This window comes from Trachypithecus francoisi, unplaced genomic scaffold (genome assembly GCF_009764315.1).
Source record: "Trachypithecus francoisi isolate TF-2019V2 unplaced genomic scaffold, Tfra_2.0 Lachesis_group13, whole genome shotgun sequence".
Taxonomy (NCBI): domain Eukaryota; kingdom Metazoa; phylum Chordata; class Mammalia; order Primates; family Cercopithecidae; genus Trachypithecus; species Trachypithecus francoisi.
Genome location: NW_022681458.1, coordinates 22042370 through 22056606, shown reverse-complemented (window position 1 = coordinate 22056606; position 14237 = coordinate 22042370). Strand labels below are relative to the sequence as shown.

The 14237-nt window shown below is 56.3% G+C and overlaps 1 protein-coding gene across 4 annotated transcripts in view; it reads right to left on the bottom strand.

Moving 5' to 3' along the window:
• CFAP65 (cilia and flagella associated protein 65) overlaps nucleotides 1-14237 on the bottom strand; it is a 41058-nt gene that overhangs the window by 16716 nt on the left and 10105 nt on the right. For all 4 annotated transcript variants that reach the window (XM_033230197.1, XM_033230196.1, XM_033230198.1 and 1 more), the window contains 13 exons: nucleotides 14046-14191; nucleotides 13360-13582; nucleotides 12775-13040; nucleotides 11580-11780; nucleotides 11031-11390; nucleotides 9073-9210; nucleotides 7083-7328; nucleotides 6283-6507; nucleotides 5249-5407; nucleotides 4873-5023; nucleotides 4244-4372; nucleotides 2251-2464; nucleotides 1796-1924 (listed from right to left, as the gene is read on the bottom strand). In XM_033230197.1, the coding sequence (XP_033086088.1) occupies nucleotides 1796-1924; nucleotides 2251-2464; nucleotides 4244-4372; nucleotides 4873-5023; nucleotides 5249-5407; nucleotides 6283-6507; nucleotides 7083-7328; nucleotides 9073-9210; nucleotides 11031-11390; nucleotides 11580-11780; nucleotides 12775-13040; nucleotides 13360-13582; nucleotides 14046-14191 (2587 nt within the window). The remainder of the gene's footprint in view (nucleotides 1-1795; nucleotides 1925-2250; nucleotides 2465-4243; nucleotides 4373-4872; nucleotides 5024-5248; nucleotides 5408-6282; nucleotides 6508-7082; nucleotides 7329-9072; nucleotides 9211-11030; nucleotides 11391-11579; nucleotides 11781-12774; nucleotides 13041-13359; nucleotides 13583-14045; nucleotides 14192-14237) is intronic.

Sequence of the window (14237 nt, the reverse complement as noted above, 5' to 3'; positions counted from 1 at the left end):
TCTGAAAAGAATCTCCCCTTAAATGCAAGACCCTACAAAGGCCAGGGCCAGATAAAGCAGAGGCGTGAAGGGAAGAAGGTGTGGAGGGAGTGGGGCGGCTGCATGGTTCCCTGCTTCCCCTGGAGCTCCCCCTCCCACGTGGGGTTCCTGCCTGCTGCTGCCTCCTGGCCCTCTCTGACAGGCCTTGGCAGGAATAAAACTCTCCGTCTGTTCTTTATGAGCTCAGAAGAGACGGACTAGAATTTTCAAAAATAGCCTTCTAAGAAATTGAAAGGAAATACAACAACACAAAAAGCATATGAGAGTCAATCTACTTAGAATCCTGGAAGAGGCACAGATTGCCTTCCTGCACCTCAGATGATCTCCTGATGGATGGGCCTGGCTGGCTGGGCATGCTGCCTGGGTTTCCCCCGCCTCTGTTTCCAGCAGCCTGGACCCTCTCCACAGAGAGCGTGAGTTGGTTGCTCCTACACAAACACCGGCGCGCAGTCCCCTCCAGGACACAGGCCAACACCGCTTTTTCTGCCCCCACCCCTCTCCCTGGAGCTCTGTAGGGCCTGGCTCCGGGCCCATTCAAAGAGCCCAGTGAATGGCAGGTCTGGAGCTCAAGGCAGTCCCTGGCCTTCCCCACCAGGCTGGCAGCTCTGCCAAGCTTCCCAGTCATTCAGGGCTGGGAGCCCTCAGTTACTCACAGTTCTGGCCCTTCTTAGACAGGAGCCCCCTAAAGCGCCAGTTTCCCCATCTTCCTCCACCATGGAGGAGAAAGGGGACAGTCAGAGAGTGAGGGGCCGCTAGTGCCCACCCGATGATGCAGACCCCACCCCTTTCACCCCACATTCCCCAAGGCTCTCTCTGCTTAGGCCAGCGAGTTCCTGACCACAGAAGCCCCCACCTGCCTATTTTCATTCTCCCCCACTCACTGCCATGCCCTGGCCAGACCCCTTGATCCCTCTCCCAAGTCTGACCCAGATGGAGACACTTCTTTTTTCACCTCTCTTTAGCCAAGCAAAGTTGGAAGTCATCAAAAGGAAGTTTACTAGGAAACCAAGGCACATGGTGGAGGGAGGAAAAGTCCAGGCACGGAAGCAGGATGTTTGCTGGGCACAAGTTCTGAGTCCCTGGGGGAGAAAAGCCTCTCAGACAGGACCCTCGGGGGCAGCTCTGTCCCCGGCAGCAGGTCCCTGTCCTTCCCCACCAGAGACCCTCAACTTGCTCCCATTCAGGCCCAGCCTCCACTAAGCTGGGGCTGTGTCAGGTGGGCCGCAGCACCGAGCCACTGCGTACTATGTGGAAGCAGCTCAGGCTTCTTGCTGACTAACTGGGGTAGGCAAGGGCTCTGGACCGGACAAATCCAGCTTTGAACCTGGCTCTTTCCATTCATGGCCGAATGGTCTTTGCTGAGTCCTTAACCTTGCTGACCCTCAGCCTCCCTGTCTATGAAAGAGTCTAGAGAAGAGGAGTTTCCCACAGGATTGGAGGAGAAAAGGCTTGTAAAGCGCAGGTCCTGGTGTGCAGCAGATACCCAGTGAATGCGTCTCATTTGTTACGCTATTAAGGCCACTATGGGCAGTCCCATCACTTCTGAGCCTATCACCACATCTCAGCCGGTGACAGGCCCCAGGTCCTGCTGGCAACCCCAGTCCCACCCTGGCCTCCACAGCCGTCAGTGAGTGACCCACTCTTCACCGACAGCAAGCAGCCAGGCCACCACTGGCAAGAGAGTGCAGCTCTTGTTCTCCTTCAGCCTCTAGGCACTTGTCTCCCAGGCCCCTCAGTGGCCCCCTTCAAACCATACCAGTCCAGGGGCACCACTCCGTTGTTCTTCAGGGCCAGGAATACCACGGAAGGTGGGGCCTTGAACGGTGCGGCCCCGAAATTGAAGTCAAGCCTTAAAGGGGTGAGGATGCGGGGGATCTGGCTCATGCTGTGCGGAACAGAGAATGGGGGTCAGAGATGGGGATGGAGCCAGGGCAGGGCCCTCCCAGGGATGGCTGGCTTGGGCACTCCCCTCCCTCCAGGTGGGAACTGGAGAATCTGGGACTCAGGGACAAGAATGGGCTGGCTCTTCAGACCCCAAGCCAATTCCTCCCTTCTCTGTGCCCCTCCAGGGATGGGCAAGAACTGGGGAGCTCTTCCCTCAAAGAGATGGGAAACAGCTTCCTTGTTCTGGGAGTCTGGGCAGAAAGTTCCATGAACATCCCTAGATAGGCCCTGCCCCCAGCCCCCACCCGCACTCCAGGCTCAGCTCACCTGTGCCGGGTGGGCACCTTGTAGGTGAGCTCACAGGGGGTGGGGTCACGCTCCAAGTAACTGTTAAGTAGGTCCAGAGAGAAGAGGCGCCACAGGTGCTTCCGGGTGATACCCTCGGCACTGCCCATGGAGCTGATATCCAGGATGGAAAGCAAGGGGTACACGGCCACCAGGGAGACACAACACAGCTCCTGCTTCTCCCCAGCCTTGTTATCTGGGGAGAGGGGTGAGGAAGAGAGAAGTGGGCTTGCCTCCCACCCTCCCTTGAGGGGGCATGCAGGCCATAGGTGCAGGAGTCCTGGGCAGTTGGCCCCAGGACCCTCATCAGGAGCAGTGGACCCCTCTTGGGCTCTAGGGCATTTCCAACAACAGCCAGCCCTTGTCTGACACTTTCTGTGTACTGGGCATTGTCCTCGGTGCCTTATACACATGCCTGCACTTAATGTGCACCGTGATTTGTTTTCAAACTATTTTGTTTAATAACAGCTTTATTGAGACACCATTATATACTGGGTAACTTACCCTTTTAACACATACGATTCAGTTTTTTTTTTTTTTTTTTTTTTTTTTTTTTGAGACGGAGTCTCGCTCTGTCGCCTGGGCTGCAGTGCAGTGGCCGGATCTCAGCTCACTGCAAGCTCCGCCTCCCGGGTTTACGCCATTCTCCTGCCTCAGCCTCCCGAGTAGCTGGGACTACAGGCACCCGCCACCTCGCCCGGCTAGCTTTTTGCATTTTTTAGTAGAGATGGGGTTTCACCGTGTTAGCCAGGATGGTCTCGAACTCCTGACCTCGTGATCCGCCCGTCTCAGCCTCCCAAAGTGCTGGGATTACAGGCTTGAGCCACCGCGCCCGGCCGATTCAGTGTTTGTTTTTTTTGTTTGTTTGTTGGTTGGTTGGTTTTGTATATTCACAGAGTTGTGCAAACATCACCACTATCTAATTTTAGAAAATTTTCGTCATCCCAAAAAGAAGGCTAGTACCAATTAGCCATCCCTCCCCATTCACCCTCCCCAGGCAACTGCTAATCTACTTTCTGTCTCCCTCTGTCTATTCTGGACATTTCATATAAATGAAATTATTTAATATGTGGCTTTTTGTGACTGGCTTCTTTCACTTAGCTTAATGTTTTCAAAGTTCATGCAAGTGGTGGCAGGTATTGTGACTTCGCTTCCCTTTTCTGGCCTGTGTGACATTATTATCCCCATTTTTATTTATTTATTTCATTTCATTTCATTTTTGAGATAGGGTCTTACTGTGTTGCCAGGCTGGAGAGCAGTGGCACAATCACAGCTTACTCATTGCAACATTTACCTCCTGGGCTCAAGCAATTCTCCTGCCTCAGCCTCCCAAGTAGCTAGGACTACAGGTGCATGCTAACACACCCAGCTAATACTTTTATTTTTGTAGAGGTGGGGTCTTGCTATGTTGCCCAGGCTGGTCTCGAACTCCTGGCCTCAACCAATCCTCCCACCTGGGCTTCCCAAAGTGCTGGGATTACAGGTGTGAGCCACCATGCCCAGCTTATTATCCCCATTTGAGACATGTGGAAACTGAGCACAGGGAGGTGAAGCAACTTGTTAAGGTTACAAGTGCTGGAGCCAGGATCCAGGTCCAGAGCCTCTGGCCCCAGTCCACACTCTTAATTTCCTTTCTATGCTGCCCTGGACTCCTTCCAACCTGCCTAGGGCAGGCTAGTAAGAACTCCATTTTATGGAGAAGGAAGATGATGTCCAGGGAGGCTTGGGAGCTAAGATTTCACAGTAAGTCAGCACAGCTCCTAACTCTGCATTGGGCATACGCACATATGGACACTCATCTGGACAGACACATCTGGTGTGCGGCATTTATGCCAGACACCAGAGGCACACTCCAGCACACCCTACTCACCCTGCCAGCTCTGCCTGATGCTTAGCATCCACTGCCTCACACAGCCCTCCCCCTTCATCCTGCACTTCCCTGGCCCTGACTCTCTATGCTAGGTGGTCTAGGTACCTCTGTGGGAAAGGAGAGAGTAGCTGATGGTCCAGGAGTACTGCGACTGGTGCTTGGGATAGGCAGTCAGGCAGATGGTGTCCTGGGACCGGGGTGGCATGCTCCCCTCTGTTCGGTCCAGCTGCAGAGCTGCTCAGGGATGATGCCGGTGGGTCAGTGGGTAGAGAAGGCCCAGCCTCTCCTCCTGCTCCTTTGTAGATACCCTCCCCTGGGCACCAGGGGAGGACAGCAGGCCCTGAGGCTGGAAACAGGGACTGGAGCCCCTCCTCCCAGCCTGGGTCAGAGGGACCACACCCAACTTTGTGTCACTGGCACCTGCTAAGCACTTTTCCCCACCTAGCAGCCCTGTGAGGTAGGTGTCTCCTGTGGCCCCTTTTAACCGATGAGGAAGCTGAGGTTCAGAGGTGGGGTCTCGCTATGTTGCCCAGGCTAGAAGGCAGTGGCTCTTCACAGTTGTGATCATAGTGCACTGCAGCATGGAACTCCTGGGCTCAAGCAATACTCCCACCTCAGCTTCTTGAACAGCTGGGACTACAGTCACATGCCAATGTGCCCAGCAGGTTAACTGATCTTAACCAGTATCTCCTCCCACCTCCCCCTGGCCCCAGTCCCAGCTCAGGCCCAAGTACCGAGTGGGTGGTTGTCAACGGCCTCAGGGCTGCCCTGCTCCAGGTAGAGGCGGTAATAGAGGGTGCAGTTGCCATCATTCAGGAGGACAAGGAACCTGGACTGCTTGCTGTTCACCAGCACATTCCCAAAGTCCAGCTGCTTTTCCTTTGCCTGGAGGCCACAGTCAGCCAGCCGAGAGTGGGGGCTCCTCAAGGCCCACAGCCCCACTCTCCCAGCCCCATTTTCAGAGCATCCCCCAAGGAAGGGCAAGTTTGGGGTGTCCAGGGCAGAGGGCTCCTATCCCCTGCCCTCTTGAGGTGAGGTTCCCTGGGGCCTTCCCTCCCACATGTCCGGGCCCCTCCACCAGCCCCCTCCTGCCAGAGCCCTCCCACTCACAGAGAGGCTGCTGGTGAGCCCCACGCCCACCAGCCGGAGCATGTAGTGGGTGGTGGCAGCGGGATTGGCATTTGGCGACAGGCCAGCTTCCCAGACCCACATCCCCACTTGGAACAGGTACTTGGTCTCCTCCAAAGGGCTGAAGGTCCACGTCAGCGTCTGGGGTCACAGAAATGATCCCTGCAGTGGCCTTCGGAAGCCCCTCCACGGGTACCCGGCCATCCAAGGCCCCACTGCAGGGCGTCATGCTATTGGCAGCCCTTTCTCAGAATCTACCCTGTGCCAGGCATGGTACACGGCACATGCATGGAGTCTCCCCAAGCCTCTCGATCCTATATCCCCATGGGGTCAGCAGCATTATTTCCATGCCTCATTTTCTGATGAGAAACTGGAGGTTCAGCGAAGTGGGGTCCCTTGCCCAGGGTCAGACAGTAGTGAGGGTGGGAGCAGGGTGTCAACACTCCAGGCCAATTCCACAGGCTATGAGGCCTCTTGTCCCCCCAAGGGACTGTCCCTCGGGCTCTTACAGATGCCTGTGCTGGTGCTTCTTGTCCCAAGTTTGGCCTCCCCAGCCCGTCTGTAAGGCTCTAGACTAGGGACAGGGATCTGCTATTTTGAATCCCAGCCAGCACACCTGCTATGACTACAGTCCTCTTCCTCACCCTCACTGGTGGCTGGCCATTTGGGCCCAAATCCAGCTGCTGCAACCCACCCTCCCAGTGACCTCCCAGCTTTGGAGACCATGGATGGGGAGGTGACATGCCCCTCGGCCCTGGCATCAGAAACACTGGTTCTAGTCCCAGCCCTGCACAGCCTAACTTATGCTCTTAGTAAATGGCTGCCCCACCAAGCCTCAATTATTTGTAAAATGGTAGGGGGACAGTGAGAGTAATATTAACACCTCATCACCAGGTGGGGGAGGTTACTGTGGATGGAATAGGGGGTGCACTTGGCAAGTCTGGGCTATGATAGGCACAAGTAAGAGATGACAGAGGTGAAGGCTGCCGTCACTTGGCAGGAGGGGAGTCACTCACAAGTCTCTCATTGGGCTGGATTAGCCCCCTGGAGGGCTGGACAGCCAGCAGCTTTCGGTGCTGCTCAGAGACCCTCCACTCAAACTGCAGGGGCAGACGCGAGGGGTTGCGGAAGGTGAAGGGGCTGGTGGAGGAGCAGCCCACCCAGGTGGGCTTGAAGTAGAGGCTTTTGTGGGTGTCCAGCTTCAGCTGCAGGGGCTCCTCCCGGCTGTACATGCTCACCTCCTAGAGCCAGAGGAAGGAGGGCAGTGCCCTGACCTCACTCTACAGTCCCAGCTCCACCCACATGTCCAGGAAGCCATGGCTAGGCAACCTTCCCCCCTTGGAGCGGGCAGTGAAAGGCCCTCTGTCAGCCTGTATACTGGCAGTTTCTGTCAAAAGCAGAGTCAATGGTGACTGGCCCAGGAGATAATTCTTGAAAAGAACTCAGGGACTGAGAGAGGATCTATAGACCATTTCATGGGGTCAGACATGGACCCACCACCCCCGAACCTATTGCTGGCCTGGCCCCAAATATCCCTCTACCACCTGCAGGTGTCTTGCCTCCCCCAGATCCTCTGGGTTCTCTGCACCCTCTTTCTTGGCCTCAGACCCCACGGGGTGGACAGGCAAGGTCCTGAGGGGTGGGAAAGTTGTTCACAGTGTGGTCAAGGGGGTTCCTTCCCTACTATGCTACTTCCTGGAGGGGAAGTGGCTCCCTGGAAATCTTAGGGGCCAACCCCAGAATGTGGCCTTGAAAAGGGTGGTTCAAGATTATGGCCCATTCCCAAGGACCCAGGTCCCCTACCTCTGCCTCCTACCTTGAGATACTGGGGGGAAGCATTGCACTGCAGGTAGAACGTGTGCTGCTTCCAGGAGCTGCCCTTCGGGTAGGTGCAGATGAGGAAGATCTGGTGGGCCCCGGGTGCCACAAGGCCTGAGGTGGGCCGAAGGATGACGTCTGAGCCTCTCTGGGGGGCCAGGCTGAAGGTCAGCAGCATGCAGTCTTTGTTGACCAGGAGCAGGCTGCGGTAGGTGGGCTCACCAGAGGACACTGCCGGAAATAGCTGGGGGTGGGAGAGGAGGAAAGCGGCCCCCCGCTCAGAGTTCCACCCTGCAACACACTCAGGGCCGAATGGGGACTTGGGAGGAGTTGTCTCCAAGGAAATCCGAGGTGCTGCCCTGCAGCCCAGTCAACGCCCTGGGAACAGGGAATTGAAGGATGCCATGAGCTGACACCAAAGAATGCTTTTGTCCTCCAGAGACCTCCAGACAGGGAGACAGGGAGCCACAGGCCCCTGGGAAACTCAGGCCTCCAAGGCCGCTCCTCAAGGATAAAGTAGAAGTTGTCTCATTTTAGGGTGTCTTTGCATCACCCTTTGGATAACTCATTTTCAGAGAACCTGGTCCAGAAGTTCTGGGGCTGCAGTAACTAACCCCTTTGGGCCAGGTGCGGTGGCTCACGCCTATAATCTCTGCACTTTAGGAGGCTGAGGCGGGCGGATCGCTTGAAGCAGGAGTTCAAGACCAGCCTGGTCAATATGGTGGGCCCCATCTCTACTAAAATTACAAAAATTAGCCAGGTGTAGGAGCATGCATCTATAATCTCAGCTACATGGGAAGCTGAGGCTACAAAATCGCTCGAACCCAGGAGGCAGAGGTTGCAGTGAACCAAGATCACACCACTGTACTCCAGCCTGGGTGACAAAGCAAAATTCTATATCAGAAAATACAAAATAAAAAAGCAAGTAACCCCTTCTAGATGATTCTCATGCAGGTAACTGATGGAAACCAGCCCGGACAATCTCAGCTCCCAACACTCTCCAGGCATCCAGGGTGTGGCCACCACCAGCTGAGAGCTGAGCAGGCTGCAAAACACAAAACCTGCAATCCCTGACCAGAGGTCCCCATCCAGCTGGGGTGACAGTGCCTGTGTGTGAGCCAGTGAGGGAGTGACACCAGATCTGCTGGGCTGCATAAAGGCCACAACCCACCAGGAGGAACTGCCAAGGGAAGGGGGCTGAGGGAGGTATTGAGGGGGACTCTGTGAGGCAGGAAGGCCTTTGGGAAGCAGCGGCTTCTTGAGGAAGCTGAACCTTGGGGTGGCATAGGTTTGGGATAGGAAGGCAGAATTGTAGGTGGTGAGGGGAGCAGAATCAACCCAAAGCACATTGTCCCAAAGTGGTGCTTTTCCAGCAACCAGAAGTCTCATGCAAAACCTCCAGGCGATGGAGACTGGAGGAGACATTGAAGGTGAAACTAGATTGGAAGCCAGAGGTCTGGCCCTAGGCTTTGTGCTTTTCAGCCCTATGTCCTCTTGCTTGTCAGGTCAGGGCTTCTAAGGGCCTTGGGGTGGCCTGGGAATTATGATCTCCTGAGGATGGGACTGGCTGTCGTTCTCATAGGGCAGGGTGCTTCCCAAAGGCAGGGGCTGCTGGTGTGGCTGTCACATCCCTGGGCCCGAACCCAGGACTTGGGGCACCCAGGCATTCAGTAAACAGGACACAAACAAATACAGGAGCTGGAGGGTTTTGAACCTGAGAGTCACAGGAGCCAGTGAGTATTTCCAATGGAGCAGCAAGGGGCCAGCTGTCCAGGCCCCAGACTCTCCCCAGTCCCAGTGTCAGGGCCCAGGAGCAAGTCCTTAACTGGCCCAGATCCCCAGAATTGGCACGGCGGAGGTGGGAACAGCCAGGGAGGGTGCAACGATGTGTTTCTGAGGCCATCAGAGAAGGGGAGAGGAATCTGCAGGCCAAGGCAGAATCTAGGGCTCTTCTTTCTCCCTCCCACTGTTGTTGGGGCCACACTCACCTTGGGGACATCTAGGGAATACTGGGGGATGTGATGCTCAAAGCCAGAGAAATAGCTGTGGCCTTGCGCCCGCACCATCAGGCACCAGGATGGGCACATGGTACAGTCCTCCTCAATATTACTGTAGTTCTGCAGGACCTGCAGGGGGGCCAGACCCACGGAAAAGCTCAGAGTCCTGTGTCTGCCTTGTGGGGTGCCCCACCTTGCCCCTCCCTGCCCTTGTGCTGTAGGAGTCCTACACTGGACACAGACAGGAGGACCTCCCTGGGAAGACAGTGCAGAGAACAAGCATCCCAACCAAGCCCCTCCCGCGGGGAGCTAGGCCCTGCATCCATACAGCAATGCTCCCTTTAGTCCTCACAACCCAGGAGGAGGGTGGGGCTGGGATGTGAAAGCACCATTCATTCTGTAGGAATGAGCCTAGAGAAGTGCTGGCCAATAGAAATATCATGTGAGCCACAAACGCCAGCCGCAAATGTCATTTTAAATGTTCCAGTAGCCACATTAAAAAAGTAAAACATGTGAAGTTAATGTTAATAGTATATTTTATTTAACCCAATAGATCTAAAATCTTATCACTTTAACATATAACCAATATAAAATTAGTAATGAGATATTTTACATTCTTTTCATACTAAGTCTTTGAAATCCAGTGTGCATTTTACACTCACAGCACTTCTCAGTTGGGACCAGCCACATATTAAGAGCTCAGTAGCCACGTGTGGCTGACAGTGGCTGTACTGGACTGTGCAGGTCTACAGCCTGTAACCTAAATATCTGACAGGCTCAGCAGAGCCAGGCATCTACAACCTTGTTCCTACAAACCTCCACATCACCCCACTGCCAAGGCATTAGGATGGGGGCAACTGAAGCCTCCACTTTGGAAAGCCTCCTCAAAAGATTGGATGTGGTCCTAAGTTTAGAGATGACAAGATCAGGACTCAGAGACATTAAGGAACTTGCCCAGGGTCACATAGCTGGTAAGTGACCCTGATCTTGACTGCACAGCCCTACTCTTCTCTAGGCCCCAATACCTTGGCCACTGGGCAAGGGCAGTGGGGTGGGCAGAGCCAATAAGAAAGGGACAGGCAGGACTAATGGATGAGGAGAGAGCACCATGCATCTGGGGCCAGAACAGCAGGGCTGGGGACAGCCAGCACTCGGAGTTCCCTGACCCAGGGAAGCTGAGCTAGAAGCCCCTCCCATCACAATCATCTGGTGCTGCTGACTTTGTCTCCAGGCCCAGGTTCCTGCCCACTCAAAGCTCCTTTAGAGGGACCACTTCTTTTTTTTTTTTTTTTTTTGAGACGGAGTCTCGCTCTGCCGCCCAGGCTGGAGTGCGGAGGCCGGATCTCAGCTCACTGCAAGCTCCGCCTCCTGGGTTTACGCCATTCTCCTGCCTCAGCCTCCCAAGTAGCTGGGACTACAGGCGCCCGCCACGTCGCCCGGCTAGTTTTTTGTATTTTTTTTAGTAGAGACGGGGTTTCACCATGTTAGCCAGGATGGTCTCGATCTCCTGACCTCGTGATCTGCCCGTCTCGGCCTCCCAAAGTGCTGGGATTACAGGCTTGAGCCACCGCGCCCGGCCGAGGGACCATTTCTTAATTCAAGTACTAGTAGAGAAGCCAGGAGGCCTCCTAGCCAGGAACCCCAGGAGTGTCCCCCTGTGCACCCAGTTTTCCCTGTGCACCCAGTTTTCCCAAACAGCTCGATGTCAGCTGAGTCCTCCCTTGGAGGGGAGGGGAGACTTACATAAGAATGAGAAAATCAGATGGACCTAGCTGGGCCAGGAGCTTTGGAGGAGACAAAGCCATAGGGGCCGCTGTCCAGCCAACAGAAAGCCTGGCATGCAGAGGATGGAGCCCGAAGCCGCCCTCGGTCACCCCCTGCCACCCTACCCAGCCGTTCAGGCTCCCAGCAGAGACCCCGCATTCCTCCCTCTCATTGTGTGCACACACCTTATAGATGGCAAAGGCTTCGAGCTCCACCGCGTAAAGGCAGTTGGGGTGAGGCGGCTGGAAGTGCAGGCGCATGGCCATGGACTTGAGAGGGGGCACGTCACAGGTCTCTGGGGTCACCCAGAAGGGGCAGTCAGACCTCCTCGTCCAGACAACCATGATCTTGCCCTTGGTGTGGTTCATCAGGCACAGGGGTATAGGGTTGGGGGCCTCAGGCCCTGGGCAGGCACCAAAGTCTACCTCGACAGGCTCTATACTGACGGGTGGGGGGAAGATGGTCATGTCGCTGGTGCCGTCGAAGAAGAACTCGGTCATAGGGGGGATGTAAGGGTACTGCGGGGCCGGCATGTCCTCCAGATCCTGCATGGGGAAAGAGGTAGACAGGGCCCAACTGCCATTCCTCTTGCTATGGCCCCTCCTGGACACACTCCTGTCTAGAAAAGGCTGCACCAGTCACCCCGACTACTAATGCTGCCCATGGGACCCTGGGGGCATGGGATTGCCCAAGAATCACTAGGGAAGGGATATGCAGCTGGGGAGGGCATGTACCTGGATGGGAATCATGAGGGTCCCGTTCTGGTCCTGCGCCAGCTTCTTCTCCTTCAGCATGGCATCCAGGATGTCAGGGGGGTAGAGCGTCAGGCCCCGGGCCAGGTGTATACGGTACCAGGTGAGGTGCTGAGGCTTCAGGATGGCTGGCTTAGTGGTGTCCGAGTGGCAGGTCCCCATCAGGTCCAGGAACAGTGGGTCCTGTGACATTTGTCTGTGCGTGATGGGGCATGGGAGGGGTGGTGGGGCAAGGGGGTTGCTGGGGGGTTGAACTGAGGACAGAAGCTGGGTAGACAGGGTAACAGGCAGTGGGGCAGAAGCTCCAGGTGGCCAGTGAGCGAGCACTCAGCAGTGGTCTGGCTCAGCCAGGGCACAGCAGGAGTCCAGGGAAGGTCAGGAGAGAGCACCCCTGACCTTAGGACACTCAGCCATTGCCCACCCTCCCCCTCTGCCATGGCCCCTGGGCATTCTCCCACCCACCCTATGGCCAGCCCAGAGGCCTGCCAAACTAGAATTCCGGTCCTCCCAAGGGAGGAGAATATGCAGCCTCATCAGGCCTCCCTCTGGGCTTCTGTTCTTTCCTCCATTCCCAAGGCCTCCCCTAGCCCATACTAAACTGTCAGGAGAATTAGAGAAAGGCACCCATTCCTCCAGATACACAGACACAGCCTGAGCCTGGGCACTAGCTCAGGGAGGGATTATGGGTTACATTTCAGCCCCGTTTGCCATCTTGGCCAGGCCCCGCTGGTCAGGGCACAGTGTATCTGATCATGCCCAGGGGCCGAGGGTTGGGGTCTAACTTGAAAGCTCCCTGCCCTATGCATGCTATGTGGGGTGGCTCCAGGGAAGAATTAGTCTGTGAAGTCATGGAAGGCAAAGAAAAGGCAAAGCCTGCAGGGCTCGGCGGGAGAGTGGGGGGCCGCGGGTCCAAACCGCCCTCTCCCAGGCCATGAGCACAGCAGCAGCAAAGCGCCTGGCCTGGTAGCAGGGCAAGACTAGCACAGAGTGATCTCCCCTGTGCCCAGGCCGCACACTGGCTCCAAAAGCTAGGGCTGGGACCCAGGAGTGGGAGACGACCAGGCAGACAGCTCTAGAAGTTCCAGAATACAGGGGGGTGCCCACCAAGCCTTGTCACCATCACTGGGCCCCAGGGGAGCCCCTCCTCCCTCAGCCTCATGCCCTCCCCACGACTCACCTGGTGGTGGATGAGACAGGCCACACGCCGAAAGCAGATGATGGGGTGAGTGGGCTGGAAGGCACAGTGCAGGGTCATGCGGCCCTTGCCCACCAGGGTCCCAAAGGCAGGCCTGATGCTAAAGACACTCTCCAGGCAGTCGATGGCAAACTGGAAGTAGGCCGTGCAGTCCGACTGGTTCTCAATCCACAGGGGCTGCTCGGAGCGCTCCCCAAGGTTGACCCAGCTGAAGTTGACACAGTAGTGCTGCAGGGACACAGCAGGGCCTGGACACAGGAGATGGGGTATCAGCTTCCCCAAGAATGTCTTAGACAAGGTCCCACTGAAGGGAGGTGGTACTCTCAGGGCCAGGCTACAGAGGCCCAGAGCCCTGGCAGCCTGAGCAGAACTCCAGCATCACTGGGTGCCCGTGGGACTGGAATCTCCAGGTAGTCACAAATGATTCCCCACGGGGCCACCAGAGGGCAGCAGACACCCAGGCTGAGGCAAGGTGGCCCTGGCTCTTAGGAGCAGGGAAGGAGCTCTTCAGAATCTTCAGCATGGGGTGCTCCTGTCCCCAGGGGAGACCGCTGGGGTCACCAGTACCTCTACAGAAGCCAACGACTTTGAGCAGGGTCTTGGAGGCACAGCCAGAAGGCATGATGGAGAAGTAGTCCACAGTCCTGGTGTCCAGAGTCTTGGGGTGGAAGAACACTGACACACATTTCTTTTCTCCTGGGAGCACGACGCCACGGGCTGTGGGGCATGAGAAGGCCTGGTCTTCGGCCAGTTCATCTGGGGAAATTTCAATCCTGAAGGGGACATTTACCTGTAGGGCCAGGTAGAAGGACAAGGGGTCAGGTCGCGGAGTGGAGCAGTGTACGATGCGACAGTCTGTGCACTGTACTGGCGTGCCCAGCCAAGGGGGTGGGGGCAGCTGGCATCCAGGCTGTGCCTCACTAGCCAGACTGCCTCCACATTCTGGAGAGAAGGAGCCGAGTCATGTGCCCCACGCTGAACCTGCCTTTTAATTCTCCCCAAGGTACTATCACAGCTAACTGTGGTCCTGGGGTCAGGACAGTCTTAGGGCTGCTCGTGGCTCTGGCTGGGGTATACCCCAGCCCAGCCCCCAGCTGAGGAGAAGGATACACCTATTGACAGCTGACATGGGTTATATGAGGCTTGGGGCCAAAGGTGTAGAAAGACAGGGGGGCATTCAGTAAGGCGGTGATTTTAGGAGACTCCAGTCCTGGAGGCCGTGAGTCCTGCCGCCCCTCCCGCCTGGTGCCTACCGCCGACGGGTTGTGTAGCCTGATCTGCCTCTCCGAGGTGCAGCCCACAGCAACAGAGCCGAAGTACAACAGCTTCTGGAAGCCCTCGGCATCCTGGTCCTCCAGGCACTTGTGCTTTATGCTCACCAGCAGCTGGGCGCACTTGGCTGGGTCAGAGATGGGGGAGTCTTGGGGGACCACCAGGGCCTCTGT